We start from the raw sequence: 22,599 nt of genomic DNA, 5'->3' as shown, positions 1-22,599 counted from the left end.
CCAGATACTGTGACAGTGCCCCACTGCCATTCCATGGGAGATGCAAGAGCATTGTCTCAGTAATAAAATATGATGTTATCAGGCATTTATGGCTCCTGGGGAAAAAAATGCAATTGCTTGTTGTTTTGATATTATCTCTGACTATGCTTGCTTATAATTTGCCATTTCTATATTTAGTAGCTGGTCATTTTGAAGTTAAAAAAAATAATCAAGGTTTGCATTGCAACCACAAACCAGTCTTTGTGAACAGGAATCCTAGAGGCTATTAATCAGCTTTTAAAGGAGGTAAGTCACGGTGGTGGTGGGGTAATCTGAAATTTTGGAAGTTCCGAGCTCACTTTTAAGAGTTGAGATGGGTGGGAGGGCTGAAAACACCACCATTCATCATTCTTCAGTTACCTCGAGACTCAACTTAAACATTTTTAATCAAAAAGATGGGAGGGGACACGGGTCATATCTCAGGTTTGGGGGAATGTGTGTGTGTGTAGATGTGAAAACTGAGCCAAAATATTCCACTGTGAAGAGATCTCCCTTCTCGGCTGGTGGACATCAACCTTACAAAGTAATCTTTGGAGCAAGTTACTACCAAATACAGGCGTTCCAAAACTTTTACGTAAGCTCCTACTTTTTAATAAGTACGCATTTCTTCCCATTTTCTTTTCCTCTCCAAGGACTGAGATAGTTGGAGCAAGGATGGGTCCCCCTCTGATTTCGTCCCCGCCCCAGCCAATCTGAGCCCGGATGCTAATTAGCTGCGCTCCCCTGATGAACACGCCTTTGTCACAAGTAGGCCCGGACTACAAAGCCCAGAATGCCTCGCCCCTCCCTGATCAATGAGGGCTTATTTAAATGATCTCTGAGGTCTTGGACCCAGGCCAATCAGCTGTCAGGGCTCATGATAAATCGCAATGCATTATTGATAATAATAATTACTGGGACATGCGCGTTCCGGCCGAAGGGGGGTAAATTTCCCAACTCCAGGAATTTGTGGCGGAGAGGGCAAATAACTGCGGCTCTCCCGGCGCCCCGATGCTCGCACCATGTCGAGGCGCAAGCAGGCGAAACCCCAGCACATCAACTCGGAGGAGGACCAGGGCGAGCAGCAGCCGCAGCAGCAGACCCCGGAGTTTGCAGATGCGGCCCCAGCGGCGCCCGCGGCGGGGGAGCTGGGTGAGTCGGGCTGGGGCGCCCGCCCGGGGAGGGGAGCTTCCCGGACGTACGCGGGATCCTCGAGGGCGCGGGCTTCGGGGAGCGGGCGGCGTCCAGCGTAAATTCAGGAGCCGAGATTTGGGGGCTCAGTGCCCGGGAGGAGAGGTCTCCTCTCTCCCCACCACCCCGCCTTTTGCACATTTCACACTTTTTTCCTCTTCTCCCCTCTTGTGTAAGTTTCACCCCCAGCTTTCTCCGCAATTGTAAAATTGACCCCCACTCGCTCCTCTGTTCTCGCTCCCGAAAGGTTCCCTTCTCCTTGTCCTCTGCCCCTCACTTAATTGGTTCCACTCCCCTCACTGGTGTTACCCCCCCCCCCTTGTAATTTAGGTCCCCCTCCCTCGCGTCGCTCTCAAAAGAAAGAACCCCGGGGGATCCCCACCCTCTCCACCAGCCCCTGGGGGCTTTACTTGGAGGCTGGAGGAGGGGCGCACCCCTGGAAGACCCCCCGGAGGAGGACGATCTGTTGCACGCGCCCCTCCCGGGCCAAGTGGGGGGAGGGGGCGCGACCTCTCCCCACCCTCAGGAGCTGGGGTGCGGGCCACCCGCGCTGCGCAGGGGATTGGAGGGCCCAGAGAGGTGGGGGAGGAGGGCTCAATGTTTCCCTTTAAAATTTTTTTCTTTTCTGGTTTTCGCCTTTTCTGCCCGGGCTGCGCCGCCTGCCGATCTTCGCCCTAACCTTTCGGGGCCTGACCTCCAGCCATCTTTGATTTCCGACTTCCTAAAAATAACCGCGGCAAGCCCGAGGGTGCGAGCCCCCAGTGGTCGGGGTGGCGGGCGCGCGGCAGCCCCGCTGGGGTGCACCGGCCTCCCGTTTTGCGTGGCTTTTCTGGAGCGTTCGGCTTTCCACATTTGCGCTCGGGTGTGAAAGGGGAGAGGTGGGGGGCCAGAGCGAACTCCCGCGGCTGACCTGGCCCACGCTTCCGCGGCCGGCGTTTCCCGGATCGAGGGGAGTTCGGGACCCCAGCCGCGCCGGGAACGGCGGGGCCAACTCTGTTCCCACTTCATCACTTCACCGCGGAGGTTTTAGGAGCGAGGCGGTTTTCCACTATCTCGTCTCCATCCCGGCCCGCCAAATTGTCGCCTGATAAGTTTTTAGCGTGCGCGTGGGGGGAGGGGGGATTTGTAGCCTCCTCTCCGGCCTTGTTCGTCGCTCCGCTCCCCGCCTGCTTTCTAATTTCCCTGCAGCAGACGGGTGTGCGCGGCAACCCCGGAGGACTCTCAGAGCCCGTCTCTGATACCGGGGTTTCCCGAGAAGACGGTCGCCACTTTTTGGCTTCCGTATCCCCCCCGCTTTTTGTCGGAGACTGAATGTAATACATTTCCCAAGTTTATAATACGTCAATAGAATTCCCCGTTTAATATTTTTCCAGGGCAAATTAAAAGGATCGGCTTGACGGAGGGGATGGCTGGGCGTTTTCGGGGCGCCCAGTGGTCAGCGCAGCGCGCACCCGAGGTCCCAGGCGCCTGGAGGGACTCTCTTTGTGCCTTGGTTGGGGGCGGGGTGGGGTGGGGGTTGAGGGGAGCGTGAAGGCTTCGTGGCCTGGCCCACCTGGAACAAAAGGGTTAACCCTCAGCCCGCCTGCTTCCTCCGGAGAGGAGGGGCGAGCTCCTGGCTCTGACCCCTCCCCTGGTCCTACGCTGACCTCCCCTTCCCCCTTCATTTTGGGTGGGCGCATACACGTGGGGCTTTTGGTGGTGGTTGGCACCTTTCGGGAGGGAAGCTTGTTACGAGAGGGCTTCTGAAATTAACGATGGTTGGAGTTTGGAATCAGAGTCAACCTGAGCTGAGCTAAAACCTCAGGCCTGGCCGTGCGCTGCCACTGCGATTTGGGAGGGAGGGGAGTTGGCTATTGATCACCAGGGTTGTCGCGGACAGCCCACCCGACTTGCGCGCGGGCGCCCCCTGGAGGCCCAGCTTGAAGCCTAGCCCTTTGCTGGGAGGCGGGGTCCCTTCGCAGGTACTGGCTCACACCTGGTGGGTGGGACGGGTTGTGGGGGTGAATGGAGAGTGCTGGGCTAGGCCAAGGATGGGTACCCCAGGGGATTCGTGCCGGTCGCCTGCTTGATCGCCGTCTGTGCCCGCTGTTCTTTGCCAAGTCTGGAATTCTTGGTAATAACTCCTGGCGGCTAGAATGTGTTTGCAGAGCCTCCAGTTGCCTCCTTGGGACAGAAGGTTGTTTTCCCAAGCAGTGCGGTTTTAGTGGCTGCGTTTGGGTTGTTTGCATTTGAGCTGCCTAAAATTATATGTGTTAGGTATATAATTTAGACATATATATCTAACTTAGATATATGTATATGTCTCACAAGATTTTTTAGAATGCAGATTGAGCTGGTCTTACTTTGCAAAGCCATTCGAGAATGCAGTTTTTGAGGGAGGAAAATGACGTCTGGCGATCAATTAGCAGATCAAAAAGTCTGCAGGTGGTCGCAAGGCTAACACTACATACAGGAAAAATTAGCATTTTCTCAAAAGAGTTTCAAATGCCCTTTGTGCTAAACTGGATTACAAACATCAACGATTAGGATTCCCAAGTTTCGAATAATTTCCTATTTCCAATTACTCACCAAAACGACCTACACTGGCTTAGAAGGATTTTGACGTTAAAGTTTCAGGTCAACTTTCTACGTTAGACTTCATCTGGGTTTCCCACAGGGAGAGAAGCTACAATTTGCTAAACAGCTCCTTTTGTTGAATAAAAATGTGCAGTGCAGAAGCAAATGATACTTTGTCATTCGTGCTGCTGTTAGTGAGCTTCCTCCTGGGCTTGTGGGTTGGGGAACCATCTTGGGAGGCAGAAGGCAGTTAGCATTTCCTTTTTTAAAATGTGAAGTGTTAGGTTGATGGCTGGGAAGTCAGGTTTTAGAATGGGATCCGCGTTCCAGTGTGGCTGTGTGACTTTCAGCTGTGTAACCTTGAAGCCAGCTTGGTGGGTTTTTTTTTTTTTTTTTTCCTGAGTTTTTGGGTTCCTCCTCTATATAGCGGTGATAAAATGCCCTGTTTAGATAATTTCAACTATAGAAGGGCTACTATGAATTGGGAATGTGATCAGTCTTAATTTTGTTCAAAATACCAAAATGTTTTTATTCGTGTTTATTGTGTCAAGATGGTGTTGAGCTGCCAGTTGGGACGATCTAGCAGAAATGGCATTGTGCTGCCTGCCAGACACCAGGCTGGGGACTCGAGTGCGCTATCTTTAATTCAAGATATTAAAGACCAAAATTGATAGTCATATTTTTACTCAAATTGCAGCACCTGTTTGAAATGGCTTTGCCCGTGGTGTCTTGTCCTGGTTGATGGCCCATGGTGTCTTTTCCTGCCTCGCCCCAGAGCCCAAGGAACTGTTTTTTTTGTTTTGTTTTGTTTTGTTTTTGTTGTTTTTTTAAAAACAGCCTTAGGTCAGTTGGTGATGTGATGAGATGTTCTTTTTGGCATCTTCGACAAGGGAGCCATGATTGGTGCTTGGCTGGTTGGGTTTGGGGGCCTCTCCTCTGCCATCTTAAATGTTGGGATGTGCCTTCACACGGTTTAGATGAAGAGGTCCCAGAAATAAAACAATGTTGGAGTTCGGTCGGCTTCTCTGTGTTGTACTACCCTGGAAAAATTGATGGCGAAGAGTTCCAGAAGTTCTCTCTGCCTCGTCACCTTTAGCCTTCAGTACTTTTGACTATTTTTTAAAATGTCTAAACATTTTTAAAAGCCACTAAATCCAGATAAGAACTGCATCACCAGTCACCACAATCCCCCCCGACCCCCACCCCAAGAAATTGTATGTCTGTGTCAGGTTTCGTTCATGGGGGCTCTGGAGACAGGCGACAAAAACCCCTGCCTTCATGGAGTTTGCAAACTTGCCTGATCTCTAGTTGGGGACGAGTGGGACACTTCCCTAACCTTGGAAGCAAAGAGAGGTCACATGCCTTAGTGCCTATGAAACTTTCTTTGAGCCATTTACTCTTTTTCCTCTCCAGCAGCATCCCTGAATTTTGGTTCAAGGCTGTTTGAAACTTTGCCTTTTTTAGATCTTAATTAGGTGGAAACTTAAAGTCTTATTTGCCTTCTATGAATTGAGTTGAAGGCTTTTTGACTGCTAAAATTAAGCTGCTAAAGAGGCAGTTTTCTTTCAACTGGTTAAATACGTAAGAAGGCACATAATTTCCTTTTGTTTTTTGGTAAGCAATTATCCTGGGGGTGGGGGAGGGTAGAAGATGTTGTGTGCTTTAGATAATCTACTCATTGTCGTTCTGTAAATGTAGGAATGAAAAAAAGATAAGCTTGAGTCATAATGCTTTTATCAAGATATACAGGTTTTACTTTTTAAGCATTTCAGTGTCTCCAGAATTTGATTGGCCACTAGTAGATGAACTTTCTTCCTATACAATAGAAAGAGTATTTTCTATCCATTTGGCAGTGATTGAATCTAAGACCCCTGCTGGGTTTACTGCATTCTTCCAACTTATTGGATAACTAGATGCTGCAAGATAACATTCCTAAAATTCGGGGTGGGGGCGGGGTGGAGAAATGGAAGAACTAGTTGCTGTGTAATCCCTCTGAACTTTGCTTTTTTTTCCTTTTCGGTTAACTTAAGCATGCCCAGCAATTGTTCATAACAGAATCTTCTTACTCCTTGGCAAATACAGTTTCGGTATTTACCAGTGGCGGCCTGGATGTAGAAGCACTTTTTACTGCACAAGCAAACAGAGCTGCTGCTGTTTTAAGACTCAAGTGGGATGTTGCTGGTGGAGGCTACAGAAGAGGCAAGCTTGTGTATACAGCAAAGGCAAGCTGGTATTCAGGCTGTAAATCACTCTTGGGAACTGCTGGATCCTTCTAGGGGAGGGAGCTTAACCTTTTTTGTGCCATAAATCCCTGCTCAACATACTGTATAAAATACATAGACGACCAAGGAAATAAATTGCATTGAAATACAGTCATAAAAAATGAAAACATTTTTAACTTTATTAATACAATAAATAACAAGATCTAGTAGCCCGTCAGATAACAAGAATTTCCAAGTCATAACAACTTGTAACACTACATGAAAATATCTGTGGTCTCCACTGATGACAAAGTCACAAGTTCTATTAGTACCACTGTGGTATGTTCCTTATATTCATCATTGAACGAAATGTTGAATTTTAGTTCAGCTTAGTGAAAATTAGTATTTTTTTCTTATCTAATTTCATAGACCCCCTGTTTAAAAATGCATGTGTTAAATAGAACATGCATTTTCAATCAAGCGATATTTTCACTAATGAGATGAAAACATTTTATTGATATTACAGTGGTTTGTGGCCTTCCAAAGGAGATAAATGTATATAATATGTTTGTGGTATTAGAACTTTATAAGGGGGGAGCTATTAGGGAAAAATAAAAGCCTCCATAGAGGGGCAAAATGAAAAAGTTTCTCCCATAGAGGGGAGAAACTCTGCTCTAGAAGAAACCATTATGAATTGGGCCACTAATTTTAGTGCTGTTAAATAGTATTTAAGTCACCTCTATATTCTGAGTAGCAAGCAGTATGTCATCTTGAGCCCCTTAGTTCTGAGCCTGTTTTCCACATCTGCAAAATGGAAACAAAGGAGCTTGTTTGATTATGTGGCTATGAAGATAAGTGACTTACGGCAAGGACATGATCTTAAGGCAAGGGTGTCTAATCTTTTGGCTTCCCTGGCCCACATTGGAAGAAGAATTATCTTGGGCCACACATAAAAGACACGGACACTAATGATAGCTGATGAGCTTAAAACAAATTGTAAAACTATCTCACGTTTTAAGAAAGTTTATGGATTTGTGTTGGCCTGGGCCTGGGTTGGACAAGCTTGCCTTAAGGTGTAAGAGTATGAAGTATGTTTTTGTTCTTGCTTGGAGAGGTTGGTGATGGTTAGCTTTGGCCTCTAAAAAGTAGTATGGAGTGGTTAATGTTTTTGCATGGGCTTTATGGAAGTTTTGTTTTTTTTTCTTTTCTTTTCTTTTTTTTTTTTTTTTCTTTTTTGAGACAGGCTTGTTCTGTTGCCCAGGCTGGAGTGCAGTGGCGCAATCTCGGCTCACTGCAACCTCCACCTCCCGGGTTCAAGCAATTCTCCCATCTCAGCCTCCCGAGTAGCTAGGATTACAGCGATGCGCACACCATCACGCCTGGCTAATTTTTCTATTTTTAGTAGAGACAGAGTTTCACCATTTTGGCCAAGCTGGTCTCAAACTCCTGAACTCAGGTGATCCACCCACCTCGGCCTCCCAAAGTGCTGGGATTACAGGTGTGAGCCACTGTGCCCAGCCTTGGTCTCCTTTATTTCTGGAGGCTATAAAGCATTCGCCTTTTCTGCACCCTAATTTATTTAACCAAAATCTTACTGATGGACCAAGGTGCATCCATTTTGTTGCTGTTCGTTAACGTGAGAAATGCTGCAAGTACATTGAGGAAATTCCAAAAGCAGGAATTGTTGGGTCAAAGGAAAATTGTACTAAAATGAAGATGTTGCCAGATGACTCACCGAAAGAGCTGTATCCGCCTATACACTCGTACCAGCAGTGTGTATTTCCTTCCCTAACAAGAGAAACTGTTTAAAAAGTTTCACTTCTTAACATTCTTGACACATAATTGTCAAAATTGCTTTTCTAGAAAGATTGTGCCACCTAGCACTCCCACTAGTGCTGGTTTCCAGTCTTGGAAAATCATACAGATAGATACTATTTATCTGAGAGTTGGTGGTTCCCAGATAAATAGTTGCCAGGGTTCTGGGAATTGACGAACATTTTTATCTGTTTTTGTTTTTGTTTTTTTGACACGGAGTCTCGCTCTGTCGCCCAGGCTGGAGTGCAGTGGCGCCATCTCGGCTCACTGCAACCTCCGCCTTCCGGGTTCACGCCATTCTCCTGCCTCAGCCTCCTGAGTAGCTGGGACTACAGGCGCCCCGCCACCACGCCCGGCTAATTTTTTGTATTTTTAGTAGAGACAGGGTTTCACCATGTTAGCCAGGATGGTCTCGATCTCCTGACCTTGTGATCCACCCGCCTCGGCCTCCCAAAGTGCTGGGATTACAGGCGTGAGCCACCGCGCCCGGCCGAACATTTTTATCTGGATCGCTGAAATGAGGCAGATTCGCAGCAGTATTGGGGCCTTAAGAAAGGAGAGTTTGTGCTGGTACCTGCTACTGGAACTCTACCTGGAAGTAGCAGCATCGCACTGCATCTTAACACTTTCAGAGCAACTTCTGGAAGTTCTAGAAATAAGACAGGAATGGGTGGTCGACTCCCACCCCTTCCTAACCAAGGCAACCTCCCAGGCTTTCCTGTCCCATCTTAACGTCTCTGAGAGGAAAGAGAGTTGCAATCTTAACAGAAGAAACATGATCAGAAGGGTACAAACGAAGGGTTCCAATAGAGGGTGTGGGAACTAACTGCATGTCTGGAGTTTAATACTGGCTCTGCAGTTTACTTAACATGTTACCTTGGGCAAGTTCATGTCCTCTGTGCCTCAGTTTCCCCTTCTGTCAAATAGGGTAATAGTTTCTATTTCAGCGTTGTTAATATAACAAATTGCTTAGAATCATACCTGGCACATACAAAGTAAGTGCTCAAAAGTTATCTGTCAATAACTTTTGTTATGTTGCACGAGTGACATTATTTCTCAGAGTCTCTGTTTTTCACATCTTTATTTTTTCATTATTTATTTATTTATTTTTTGAGATGGAGTTTCGCTTTTGTTGCCCAGGCTGGAGTACAATGGCGCAATCTCAGCTTACTGCAACCTCCGCCTCCTGGGTTCAAGCGATTCTCCTGCCTCAGCCTCCTGAGTAGCTGGGATTAGGCATGCGCCACCATGCTGGGCTAAGTTTGTATTTTTAGTAGAGATGGAGTTTCACCATGTTGGTCAGCCTGGTTTCGAACTCTCGGCCTCCCAAAGTGCTGGGATCACAGGTGTGAGCCACCACGCCCAGCCTTTTTCTCATCTTTAAATGGAGCTGATATTTAATAGGATTGAATGATTACAGTATGGGCATCTGTGGGTACAAAATCTGAATTATAGGAAGATAATGGGGCTCATCTTTTCACCATTGGGTCCCCAACCCCTGCTTTGCACACAGTAGGAGGTAAGTATTGTGGAATGAGAGGCATTACGTTGTTTTATTGTAAGGCATTGTTCTCAGCAGTCCTGGTTGAATCAGTAAATCCAGGCATCTACCTAATCATCTAATCACGAGGTTGTCATCTTGCGATTACGCGTGCTCAGTAGGCATTCTTAGGGGGTGCGTATTGATAGGCAAGCCTAGGTTGGCCCTGGCTAGCTTTCTTAACTCTGGCAAGCCAGACCTGCCCATGGCTGTTGTCTCTTCCCCTGACCCACCCCCAGCCTACACATACCTTGCAAGACTTCATATTGTGACCCAGTCTGAAATAAGTAAAGATTAAATCAGTTTGTTAAGGCCATGCTTCAAGATCAGCCCCTCCTGGAAACCCGTTGGTGGACTGTGCTGTCAAAAGTCCGTGGCTTTGGCCGGGCACGGTGGCTCATGCCTGTAATCCCAGCACTTTGGGAGGCTGAGGCAGTCGGATCACTTGTACCCAGGAGTTCGAGACCAGCCTGGCCAACATGGTGAAACCCCATCTCTACTAAAAATACAAAAATTAGCCGGCTACTCAGGAGACTGAGGCATGAGAATAGCTTGAATCCAGGAGGCGGAGGTTACAGTAAGCCAAGATTGGGCCACTGCACTCCAGCCCTTCCTGGCCTTTTCCTTGTGCATTTGTACTTTTTTTTTCCAGACAGGGTCTCACTCTGTCACCCAGGCTGGAGTGGCTTGACTTCCCAGGCTCAAGCAATTCTCCTGCCTCAGCCTCCTGAGTTGTTTTAACTATATACATGGACGCCGCCATGCTCAGCTATTTTTATCTTCTTATTTTTTTGTAGAGACGGGGTCTCACTGTGTTGCTGGTTTCGAACTCCCAGCCTCTCAAAAGTGGCCTCAAAGTGCTGGGATGACTGGTGCGAGCCACTGCACCCCGCCACATTTGTACATTTCAAACACAGGTTTTGTTTTAAGCAAAATGGTCATGTTGTACATATTGTTGAGCAACCCATTTCTTTCACTTAATTTCTATGGCATACAGAAATTCTGCATACTTCTTACACTGTGGGTGGGTGGGCCAAAATTTACTTCTTTGCTGCTGTGAACATTTCTGAAAAAACAAAAAAACCTAGATCATTGTATGCTTGTGTGAATGTCTTGTGTGGTTTAGATTCATTGGCTTAGCTGCTGGGTCTGAGATATGCCTGTCTTTGTCCTGTGGCCCCAAGCTCCATTGATATCTTGATGATGGGGTATACCTGAGAGGACAGCGGGGAGGTGAGAACAATGAAGTAGCTTCGAGAGACTTCCAGGCATCTTTGTGAAGGACCCCAGCATCTGGCTAAAACACAGTTCCAAGTTCGGAGTTGCAATGTGTAGGCTGGCACTAACCCTAAAGTAAATAAGCCCCAGTTACAGAAGAAATTCAGGGATCAGCCTTTTTTTTTTTTTTGAGATGGAGTCTCGCTCTGTCGCCCAGGCTGGAGTGCAATGTCGGGATCTTGGCTCACTGCAACCTCTGCCTGCTGGGTTCAAGCAATTCTTGAGCCTCAGCTTCCCGAGTAGCTGGGACTACAGGAGCCCACCACCATGCCCAGCTAATTTTTGTGTTTTTAATAGAGACAGGGTCTCACCATGTTGGCCAGACTGGTCTCGAATTCCCAACCTCAGGTGATCTGCCCTCCTCAGCCTCCCAAAGTGCTGGGATTATAGACGTGAGCCACAGTGCCCGGCTCCCCCCACATCTTTTACTTGGGCAGAGTCCTTAGCTTTTTCTGTCTTGTTACAGGTGCTCCAGTGAGTCACCCAGGGAATGACGAGGTGGCGAGTGAGGATGAAGCCATAGTAAAGCGGCTTCGTCGGGAGGAAACGCACATCTGTGAGAAATGCTGTGCAGAGTTCTTCAGCATCTCTGAGTTCCTGGAACATAAGAAAAATTGCACTAAAAATCCACCTGTCCTCATCATGAATGACAGCGAGGGACCGGTGCCTTCAGAAGACTTCTCCGGAGCTGTACTGAGCCACCAGCCCGCCAGTCCCAGCAGTAAGGACGGTCACAGGGAGAATGGCGGCAGCTCAGAGGACATGAAGGAGAAGCCGGGTGCGGAGTCTGTGGTGTACCTAAAGACAGAGACAGCCCTGCCATCCACCCCCCAGGACATAAGCTATTTAGCCAAAGGCAAAGTGGCCAACACTAACGTGACCTTGCAGGCACTACGGGGCACCAAAGTGGCGGTGAATCAGCGGAGCGCGGATGCATTCCCTGCCCCCGTGCCTGGCGCCAACAGCATCCCGTGGGTCCTCGAGCAGATCTTGTGTCTGCAGCAGCAGCAGCTACAGCAGATCCAGCTCACCGAGCAGATCCGCATCCAGGTGAACATGTGGGCCTCCCACGCTCTCCACTCAAGCGGGGCAGGGGCCGACACTCTGAAGACCTTGGGCAGCCACATGTCTCAGCAGGTTTCTGCAGCTGTGGCTTTGCTCAGCCAGAAAGCTGGAAGCCAAGGTCTGTCTCTGGATGCCTTGAAACAAGCCAAGCTACCTCACACCAACATCCCTTCTGCCACCAGCTCCCTGTCCCCAGGGCTGGCGCCCTTCGCTCTGAAGCCGGATGGGACCCGGGTGCTCCCGAACGTCATGTCCCGCCTCCCGAGCGCTTTGCTTCCTCAGGCCCCGGGCTCGGTGCTCTTCCAGAGCCCTTTCTCCACTGTGGCGCTAGACACCTCCAAGAAAGGGAAGGGGAAGCCACCGAACATCTCCGCGGTGGATGTCAAACCCAAAGACGAGGCGGTCCTCTACAAGCACAAGTGTAAGTACTGTAGCAAGGTTTTTGGGACTGATAGCTCCTTGCAGATCCACCTCCGTTCCCACACTGGAGAGAGACCCTTCGTGTGCTCTGTCTGTGGTCATCGCTTCACCACCAAGGGCAACCTCAAGGTGCACTTTCACCGACATCCCCAGGTGAAGGCAAACCCCCAGCTGTTTGCCGAGTTCCAGGACAAAGTGGCGGCCGGCAATGGCATCCCCTATGCACTCTCTGTACCTGACCCCATAGATGAACCGAGTCTTTCTTTAGACAGCAAACCTGTCCTTGTAACCACCTCTGTAGGGCTACCTCAGAATCTCTCTTCGGGGACTAATCCCAAGGACCTCACGGGTGGCCCCTTGCCCGGTGACCTGCAGCCTGGGCCTTCTCCAGAAAGTGAGGGTGGACCCACACTCCCTGGGGTGGGACCAAACCATAATTCCCCAAGGGCTGGTGGCTTCCAAGGGAGTGGGACCCCCGAGCCAGGGTCAGAGACCCTGAAATTGCAGCAGCTGGTGGAGAACATTGACAAGGCCACCACTGATCCCAACGAATGTCTCATTTGCCACCGAGTCTTAAGCTGCCAGAGCTCCCTCAAGATGCATTATCGCACCCACACTGGGGAGAGACCGTTCCAGTGTAAGATCTGTGGCCGAGCCTTTTCTACCAAAGGTAACCTGAAGACACACCTCGGGGTTCACCGAACCAACACGTCCATTAAGACGCAGCATTCGTGTCCCATCTGCCAGAAGAAGTTCACCAATGCCGTGCTGCTGCAGCAACATATCCGGATGCACATGGGCGGCCAGATTCCCAACACGCCCCTGCCAGAGAATCCCTGTGACTTGACGGGTTCTGAGCCGATGACGGTGGGTGAGAACGGCAGCACCGGCACTATCTGCCACGATGATGTCATCGAAAGCATCGATGTAGAGGAAATCAGCTCCCAGGAGGCTCCCGGCAGCTCCTCCAAGGTCCCCATGCCTCTGCCCAGCATCCACTCGGCATCACCCACGCTAGGTTTTGCCATGATGGCTTCCTTAGATGCCCCAGGGAAAGTGGGTCCTGCCCCTTTTAACCTGCAGCGCCAGGGCAGCAGAGAAAATGGTTCCGTGGAGAGCGACGGCTTGACCAACGACTCATCCTCGCTGATGGGAGACCAGGAGTATCAGAGCCGAAGCCCAGACATCCTGGAAACCACATCGTTCCAGGCACTCTCCCCGGCCAATAGTCAAGCCGAAAGCATCAAGTCAAAGTCTCCCGATGCTGGGAGCAAAGCAGAGAGCTCCGAGAACAGCCGCACTGAGATGGAAGGTGATAGAGCTTTGGATTTAACTTATGTCCATTTTGGGCTCAAGGTCATCAAAAAGGAACCTGGGTTGAACTTTACAAACGGAGAGTATGACTTGAAGCAGCCCCTTCTATAGGGCAATTAGCTTTTCTGTACTTCTGGGTAGAGGGCAATATAACTGCCTCTATCCTAGTAACGAACATGCTTTTAATTTATGGTGGTTAATGCAAAATGGGTATGGACGGCATACCTTTTTTGTTGGTTTTTATTTTTGTCTTTGAGCCCCTTGGGACATAGGGGTGGGTAGTCATTCTATTTTGTTATAGTTTTTTTCTTTTTGTTTCTCCACACTATGATTCTGTATATGGGTGTCTTAAAAGTATGTTTGAGGAAGTGGCCACTGCTTTTTGACCACTGAAATAAGCCGTGGTTCCCTGACTCTGAGGCCCCACTGCCTGATGTAATGTTCACAAATTAGCCACTCTTGAAGCAGGGAAAGATGAAGCCATTTTAAATGCACATATCTATTGAGAGGTTTGTTGATGTCATTAATGGTAAAATAAGGGAAAAGCTGTATCAAAGAATCAAAGAAAGATGATGTCTGGGCATTTGCTTTAAAGGTAGTTTCTTATGCAGAAATTTGAACTTAAATTACATATGTGTTTATATGTTGCCCATGCCTTAAAAAAAAAAAAACCCAAAGTGATACCTTTTCCCAAGCATTTGAAGCTTTATTCTTTGTGCAGATAAACAATTCAAAGGAAGGTGTTAATTACTTACAAAGCCAGCTCCAGACTCAAGCTAGCAGGCAGTTATCTTTAAAGATCTCTTTTGCTTTGAAGATAAAGGATGAAGGTTGGATGATAAAGGTCTGGCTTTTTTCCCCTCTGTGTACTAGGTCGGAGCAGTCTCCCTTCCACGTTTATCCGAGCCCAGCCAACCTATGTCAAGGTTGAAGTTCCTGGCACATTTGTGGGACCCTCAACATTGTCCCCAGGGATGACCCCTTTGTTAGCAGCCCAGCCACGCCGACAGGCCAAGCAACATGGCTGCACACGGTGTGGGAAGAACTTCTCGTCTGCTAGCGCTCTTCAGATCCACGAGCGGACTCACACTGGAGAGAAGCCTTTTGTGTGCAACATTTGTGGGCGAGCTTTTACCACCAAAGGCAACTTAAAGGTGGGTTTGTGTGGGCTTTCAGCAGGATGGGGGCTAGACGCCGAGTGTCTTCTTATTGGCACAAGCCGTGATGAGTTCTTCATCCTTCCCTTCCTCCTTTGGGAAGCCACGGTGGGAGGACTGCTTGAGTCCAGGAGTTTGTTTGTTTATTTATTTTTTTTGAGATGGAGTCTCACTCTGTCGCCCAGACTGGAGTGCAGTGGCGCGATCTCAAGCTCAAGCTCACTGCAAGCTCCTCCTCCCGGGTTCATGCCATTCTCCTCCCTCAGCCTCCCAAGTAGCTGGGACTACAGGCATCCGCCACCACGGCCGGCTAATTTTTTTGTATTTTTAGTAGAGATGGGGTTTCACCGCATTAGCCAGGATGGTCTCGATCTCCTGATCTCGTGATCTGCCCGCCTCGGCCTTCCAAAGTGCTGGGATTACAGGCATGAGCCACTGCACCCAGCTGAGTCCAGGAGTTTGAGACCAGCCTGGCAACATAGGGAGACAACGTCTTTACACACACACGCACGCATGCACGCACACACACACACACTCTTAGTTGGGCATGGTGTTGCATGCTTGGGTCCCCGCTAATTGGGAGGCTGAAGTGGGAGGACAACTTGAGCCTGAGAGATCAAGGCTGCAGTGATCTGTGATCATGCCACTGCACTCCAGCATAGAAAACAGAGTGAGACCTTGTCTCTTAAAAAAAAATTAAAATGTTTACATTTTAATTTTAAAAATTAGAAATACTACCTGGGTGCAGTGGCTCAACACCCATAATCTGAGCACTTTGAGAGGCCAAGGCAGGTGGATTGCTTGAGCCCAGGAGTTTGAGACCAGCCTGGGTAACATAAGGAGACCCTGTCACTACAAAATAAAAATAAAAATTAGATGGGCGTGGTGGCATGCGCCTGTAGGCCCAGCTACTTGGGAGGCTGAACTGGGAGGATCACTTGAACCTGGGAGGTCGAGGCTGCTGTGAGCTGTGATCACACCACTACACTCCAGCCTGGGCAAGAGAGTAAGACCCTCTCTCTTAAAAGTTTTAAACTCTTAAGAAGCTGAAAAGGGCCAGACGCAGTGGCTCATGCCTGTACTCTCAGCACTTTGGGAGGTGGTGGTGGGAGGATCACTTGACCCCAGGAGCTGAAGACCAGCCTGGGCAACATAGCAAGATGCTATCTCTACAAAAATTAAATTCATATAAATAAAAAAAAAGAAGCTGAAAAGGATTTCAAAACTTGAAAGCCAGGCAGGAAAAATAATTAAAGAAAGCAGCCAGGTGCTAGTAAGGTCCCTTCTTGAGCAGAAGCCTTGCCCACCACCTTAGATTAAATAGCAGCCTCTTCCCTCATGGCCTTCTGTAGCTTTAACAGCCAGATACATTTTTCTCTGTAGCAATTATTAGAGACATTGATGTTCTCTATATTTAGATGTCAGCTGCATCAGGGAATGGTCGTTTTGCTCTGTCACTCAGGCTGGAGTGCAACAGTGTAATCTCGGCTCATTGCAACCTCTGCCTCCCGGGTTCAAGCAATTCTCCTGCTTCAGCCTCTCGAGTGGCTGGAATTACAGGCGCCCGCCATCATGCCCGGCTAATTTTTATATATTTTTAGTAGAGTCGGGGTTTCACGATGTTGGCCAGGCTGATCTCGAACTCCGGACCTCAAGTGATCCACCTGCTCTGGCCTCCCAAAGTCCTGGATTATAGGTGTGAGCCACTGCGTCCTGCCCCAAAATTTGTTTTGTTTTGTTTTGTTTTGTTTGTTTGTTTGTTTCTGAGACAGTTTTGCTCTTGTTGCCCAGGCTGGAGTGCAGTGGCGCAATCTTGACTCACTGCAACCTCCGCCTCCTGGGTTCAAGTGATTCTCCTGCCTCAGCCTCCTGAGTAGCCGGGACTTTAGGTGCGTGCCACCATACCTGGCTAATGTTTGTATTTTTAGTAGAGATGGGGTTTCACCATGTTGGCCAGGCTCGTCTCAAACTCCTGACCTCAGGTGATCTGCCCGCCTCGGCCTCCCAAAGTAATGGGATTACAGGCATGAGCCACTGTGCCCTGCCCACAAATTGTTTTTAACTGAAATTTTTACTTAAATAAGTACAGATTTTCACTGGACATTTGAAAAGTAATACAGAGACATCCATGCTTTGCCCAGTTTTCCCCATTGGTAGCACTTTGCAAAACTGTCGTATCAACATTGTAGGATAATCAAGATATTGACATCATTACAATCAACATTCAGATTTTCCCATTTTACTTGTACTCGGGTGTGCATGTTGTGCACTCTACAGTTTTATTACCTGCATAGGTTTGTGCATTTTAAAAATGTTAACTCTAGGCTGGGTGCAGTGGCTCATGTCTGTAATCCCAGCACTTTGGGAGGACAAGGTGGGAGGATCACTTGAGGCCAGGAGTTGGAGACCAGCTTGAGCAACATAAGGAGATCCAGTCTCTACAAATAAAAATAAATTAGCTCGCCAGGTGCGGTGGCTCACGCCTGTAATCCCAGCACTTTGGGAGGCCGAGGCGGGCGGCTCACAAGGTCAGGAGGTTGCAACCATCCTGGCTAACACGGTGAAACTCCGTCTCTACTAAAAACAAAACAGAAAAAATTAGCCGGGCGTGGTGGTGGGCACCTGTAGTCCCAGCTACTCGGGAGGCTGAGGCAGGAGAATGGCGTGAACCCAGTAAGTGGTGCTTGCATTGAGCCAAGATCATTCCACTGCACTCCAGTCTGGGCGACAGAGCGAGACTCCGTCTCAAAAAAGAAAACAACAAAAAACAATTAGCTGGGCATGGTGGTGTGCACCTGTAGTCTCAGGTACTCAGGAAGCTGAGGTGGGTGGGTCGCTTGAGCCTTGGAGGTTGAGGCTGCAGTGAGCCGTGCCACTGCACTGTAGCGTGGGTAACAGTTTAAGACTCAAAAAAAAAGGTTGGACGCGGTGGCACACGCCTGTAATTCCAGCACTTTGGGAGGCCAAGGCAGGCAGATCACGAGGTCATGAGATCGAGACCATCCTGGCCAACATGGTGAAACCCCGTCTCTACTAAAAATACAAAAATTAGCTGGGCATGGTGGTGCGTGCCTGTAGTCCCAGCTATTTGGGAGGCTGAGGCAGGAGAATCCCTTGAACCCGGGAGGCGGAGGTTGCAGCAAGCCGAGATTGCGCCACTGCACTCCAGCCTGGGCGACAGAGCGAGACTGTCTCAAAAAAAAAAAAAGACTCAAAAAAAAAAATGTTAACCCCGGCACTTGGATCAATGCCCAGCATATAGTAGGTTCTCACATAGGTACACCCATGATTGGTGGAGCAGAGACAGTTGGAGACTATAAGCCCCATCTTGGTTGCTCTGGGGAGGAATGTTGGTTAGGTGATATAAGAAATCTGATTTTCTAAATATAAAGTGCAGACAGTCCCTGACTTAAGATGGTTTGATTTACAATGATACAAAAGTGATCGGCATTCAGTAGAGATCAGACTTTGAGTACCCATACAACCATTCTGTTTCTCACTTTCAGTACAGTATTCAATCACATGAGCTGTGAGCTAATTTTTTTTTTTTTTTTTTTTTTTTGAGACGGAGTCTTGCTTTGTCATCCAGGCTAGAGTGCAGTGGCACGATCTTGGCTCACTGCAACCTCCGCCTCCCAGGTTCAAGCGATTCTTGTGCCTCAGCCTTCCGAGCAGCTGGGATTACAGGCATGTGCCACCATGCCTGGCTACTTTTTGTATTTTTAGTAGACAGGGTTTCACCATGTTGGCCGGGCTGGCCTTGAACTCCTGACCTCAAGTGATCTGCCCACCTCGGCCTCCCAAAGTGCTGGGATTACAGGCATGAGCCACTGTGCCTGGCCTGCATGAGCTATTTCAATGCTCATGTATAAAATAAAATAGGCTTTGCGTTAGATGATTTTGCCTAACTGTAAGCTAATGCAAATGTTCTGAGCGTGTTTGAGGTAGGCTAAACTGAGCTATGATGTTTGGCTGGTTAGGTGTATTAAATGCATTTTAGACTAAGAATATTTTCTACTTTCAATGAGTTTATCCAGGCATAACCCCACTGTAAGTCAAGGATCATCTATATGTTAAAACACCGGGTAGAATGAAATCCATATGCAGATTGATTTTTGGCTTGCCAGTGAGCTTCAAATCTCTATTTGGGTAAAAACCTTTCTGTCCTGTTCCCGTAGGTTCACTACATGACACACGGGGCGAACAATAACTCAGCGCGCCGTGGAAGGAAGTTGGCCATCGAGAACACCATGGCTCTGTTAGGTACGGACGGAAAAAGAGTCTCAGAAATCTTTCCCAAGGAAATCCTGGCCCCTTCGGTAAACGTGGACCCTGTTGTGTGGAACCAGTACACCAGCATGCTCAATGGCGGTCTGGCCGTGAAGACCAATGAGATCTCTGTGATCCAGAGTGGGGGGGTTCCTACCCTCCCGGTTTCCTTGGGGGCCACCTCCGTTGTGAATAACGCCACTGTCTCCAAGATGGATGGCTCCCAGTCGGGTATCAGTGCAGATGTGGAAAAACCAAGTGCTACTGACGGCGTTTCCAAACACCAGTTTCCTCACTTCCTGGAAGAAAACAAGATCGCGGTCAGCTAAGCTAAGGGAGAACTTGCGTGGAAGGAGCAATGCAGACACAGTGAAATCTCTAGAATCTGCTTTGTTTTGTAAGAACTCATCTCCTCCTGTTTTCTTTTTCTTACTGATATGCAAGTGATGTTTACGATGGTTGTGACCACAACCTCAGGCAAGTCCTACAATCACATTGTTGCTATGCTGCTTTGCAAAAAGTTGAAAAAATAAAAAAAAAATTCATACCAAAACAAATACAGATTCTTTTTTTTTTTTTTTTTTTTTTTTTTTTTTTTTTTTTGAGATGGAGTCTTGCTCTATCACCCAGGCTGGAGTGCAGTGGCATGATCTCGGCTCACTGCAACCTCCCCCTTCCGGGTTCAAGTGATTCTCCTGCCTTAGCCTCCAGAGTAGCTGGGATTACAGGCAGGTGCCACCATGCCCGGCTAATTTTGTATTTTGAGTAGAGACGGGGTTTCACCATGTTGGTCAGGCTGGTCTCGAACTCCTGACCTCGTGATCCACCCGCCTTGGCCTCCCAAAGTGCTGGGATTACAGGCGTGAGCTACCACGCCTGGCACTTTTTTTTTTTTTTTTTTTTCTAATTTTGGAAAGAAGCGGGTCTTGCAAAGTAGCTTTGTTACTTGTAACAGACGTATACATAAAACCTTTGTACAACCTAGAATGACTTTTTCCAAAGACTGTTACCTATTTCAAGGTAGAATCGTTGGAACTTACTGAACAACAGTGGAAAAGACAACTACACAGCCTCATTGAGGGGAGAGGGGTACTGTATACTTACTGGTAACTGGACACGGGTAAAAAGACAAGGTCTGTCATCTCTTTAGGGACCTGTTTTATATGCCCCAACCCTGTCCCCATCTTATTGTTTGTTTTTGAATGTACTTAAAAAAGGAACAACAAGAAACTAGGGTTGTAGAATTATAAAATTGCTTCAACCTTAGAACCTTAAGTAGGAGGCCCTCAAATGGACTTATGTTAGTTCTTAAGTCCTTAGGGAGTCATTGTGTGTGTTGCTGCTTATTTAAATACAGTTCAGTTGGAGCCCCGAGAGTGCCAATGTTTTCCCCACACCTCTTGGATGCCTTCCTCTTCCCAAACCCCAGAAGAGGTGGGCACCTGAGCGGGGAATCTCAGGTGACTTAATTTGCCAGTGCCTACTCTATTGAAGAACTGGGTTTTCGTGCTCGAGAAGAAACTCGTGGAAGGGCGTGTTTCCCATCACAGGTTCACATACAGATTGTTTTTGTGGAATTTCCTTGGTGCGACTTATGCCAAGTAATTATGAAGATTTTTGTTTTGTTTTGTTTTCTTGCTGAATATTTCATGAAGGCTACGAAGTTAGAACAGGCACGTCCTGGGTGTGAAAGCTTTAATTTATCTACCTCATTTATTTTTTATTTTTTGTAGCCATAGTGTTTATTTTCCTATTTTAAGACCGCTGAAGTATTCCCAGGCCCTGTCTAAAACCTAAGAGTTGATGTATTGGTGGGAAGAGGTGAACCTTCAAGATGATTTTGTGATGCCTTTTTTTTGGTCGTTTCCTTTGTAAATGTGATATTGAGCAAATGAAACATTGCTCTTGGTTTAACAAGAAAGGTTTAACAAGAAAGAAAGAAAAAAACTCTAACTTCCAGGAGAAAAGTCTTTCCCCTCTATGTGGAAGGTCCTGACGGAAATACGCATCCAAGACGATTAGCCAAAGTGTTGTCTCTTCATCGTTGCACCTGACTTTTGACTTTAGGATTCTGCCCCCCTCTTTTTTTTTTTTTTTTTTTTTTTTGCCAAGTTGTGCCTTTCCTTCTGGAATTGTAAGTGAACATGATAATAGTACCTGTTTACACTGTGAAGTGGATATTGTTACAGAAAACACACCAGTGGCTTTCTCACTGTTGAGCTAATAATGCCTTGTGAATGTATGATCTACGGAGAAACCCCTGTAGTTGTACCTGCTGATGCTCTCTGTCTGTTGGAAAATAAATTTTGAATGTTTTTTTTTCTCACCCAGGTGTATATAAGTTTTTCTGGTACTTTCTGCTCTATACCTGAGAATCTTTACTTGACAATCACTTACAGCTGCCTTGTGACACTCTTGTTCCTAGAGTCAAAAAGATGCACACCTGGTTATGTCCATACTTGCCTCACTTTTTTTTTTTTTTTTGACAGTTTCCCTCGTTTCCCAGGCTGGAGTGCAATGGCATGATCTCGGCTCACTATAACCTTTGCCTCCCGGGTTCAAGCAATTCTCCTGCCTCGGCCTCCTGACTAGCTGGGATTATAGGCATGCGCCACCACACTCCCCTCTCACATATTTCTCCCCTCCCCTTTTTTCTCCCCTCTCACATATTTCAGACATCTTTCCAAGGTAAAACTCAATTCCAGCTAATCCTTTTAAAATACCTGCAATTACGTAACAATGATGTCTAGTCATCTATTGAAAACACTGCTGGTGTTTACCCATAAACGTCCCTGTCACTCAGGCTGCAGTGTAGTGGCATGATCACAGCTGACTGGCCGTGAGCTCCTGGACTCAAGTGATCCTTCCACCTCAGCCTGTGGAGTAGCAGGCACACACCATCATTCTCAGCTAATCTCTGTTTTGCAGAGATGGTCTCATCATGTTCCCCAGGTTGGCCTCAAATGATCCACTGGCCTTGGCCTCCCAGAGTGCTGGGATTACAGCCATGAGCCACTGGGGAAAAGATTATCATTGTCTTTGTGTGTGTGTGCTGCTTTCCATAACACAGTGTGTAGTGTGTGTATGTGTGCACCATTCCTCTCGGCCTTAATCTTTGAAGTCAGTTCTAAAGGGTAGATTGTGATCGTACCTATGCAGGTAGATTATGCCCGCATAGTGTGGCCATAACTGGCCATGGCGGCATTGCGACTGTAATCTCAGCTACTCAGGAGACTGAGACAGGAGAATCGCTTGAACCTGGGAGGCGGAGATTGCGGTGAACCGAGTTCATGCCACTGCACTGCAGCCTGGGCGACAGAGTGAGACTCTGTCTCAAAAAAAAAAAATTTTTAAGTACCACTTAACTTTTTAACGTCTGCCTTCCCGTGTTGAAGTGATTCTCCTGCCTCAGCCTCCCGAGTAGCTGGGATTACAGGCACACACCACCACACCCAGTTAATTTTTGTATTTTTAGTAGAGACCAAGTTTCACCATATTGGTCAGAATGGTCTTGAACTCCCAACCTCAGATGATCCATCCACCTCAGCCTCCCAAAGTGCTGAGATTACAGGCATAAGCCACCGCACCAGGCCCAAGAAGACATCTTCCTAATATAAAAATGCAGCTGGGCATGGTGGCTCACACCTGGAATCCTGACACTTTGGGAGGCTGAGCGGGGGCAGATACCTGAGTTCGGGAGTTCGAGACCAGCCTGATGATCATGGAGAAAAACCCATCTCTACTAAAAATACAAAAGTAGCTGGGCGTGGAGGTG

General features: G+C 47.7%; 1 protein-coding gene across 5 annotated transcripts; it reads left to right on the top strand.

Annotated features, from left to right (window-relative positions):
* Nucleotides 1-931: 931 nt before the first annotated feature.
* Nucleotides 932-21,097, top strand: SALL4 (spalt like transcription factor 4). Of its 5 annotated transcripts, XM_063658982.1 has the most exons (5): nucleotides 1,943-1,957; nucleotides 5,848-9,300; nucleotides 11,066-13,396; nucleotides 14,272-14,552; nucleotides 18,734-21,096. In XM_063658982.1, exons 3-5 carry the CDS (start codon nucleotides 11,242-11,244, stop codon nucleotides 19,151-19,153), a joined length of 2,856 nt encoding a protein of 951 aa, XP_063515052.1. In that variant the 5' UTR covers nucleotides 1,943-1,957; nucleotides 5,848-9,300; nucleotides 11,066-11,241; the 3' UTR covers nucleotides 19,154-21,096. The 5 variants fall into 5 exon arrangements, with proteins under 5 accessions (XP_054324203.1, XP_054324204.1, XP_063515051.1 ...); XM_054468228.2 differs by lacking the exons at nucleotides 1,943-1,957; nucleotides 5,848-9,300 and adding an exon at nucleotides 932-1,170; XM_054468229.2 differs by lacking the exons at nucleotides 1,943-1,957; nucleotides 5,848-9,300 and adding an exon at nucleotides 952-1,170 and having other exon boundaries at nucleotides 11,066-12,085; nucleotides 18,734-21,097.
* Nucleotides 21,098-22,599: the final 1,502 nt, after the last annotated feature.

Source organism: Pongo pygmaeus, chromosome 21, assembly GCF_028885625.2.
Source record: "Pongo pygmaeus isolate AG05252 chromosome 21, NHGRI_mPonPyg2-v2.0_pri, whole genome shotgun sequence".
Classification (NCBI taxonomy): domain Eukaryota; kingdom Metazoa; phylum Chordata; class Mammalia; order Primates; family Hominidae; genus Pongo; species Pongo pygmaeus.
The sequence above is the reverse complement of the archived record's forward strand: the minus strand, read 5'-3'. Positions and strand labels throughout refer to the sequence as shown.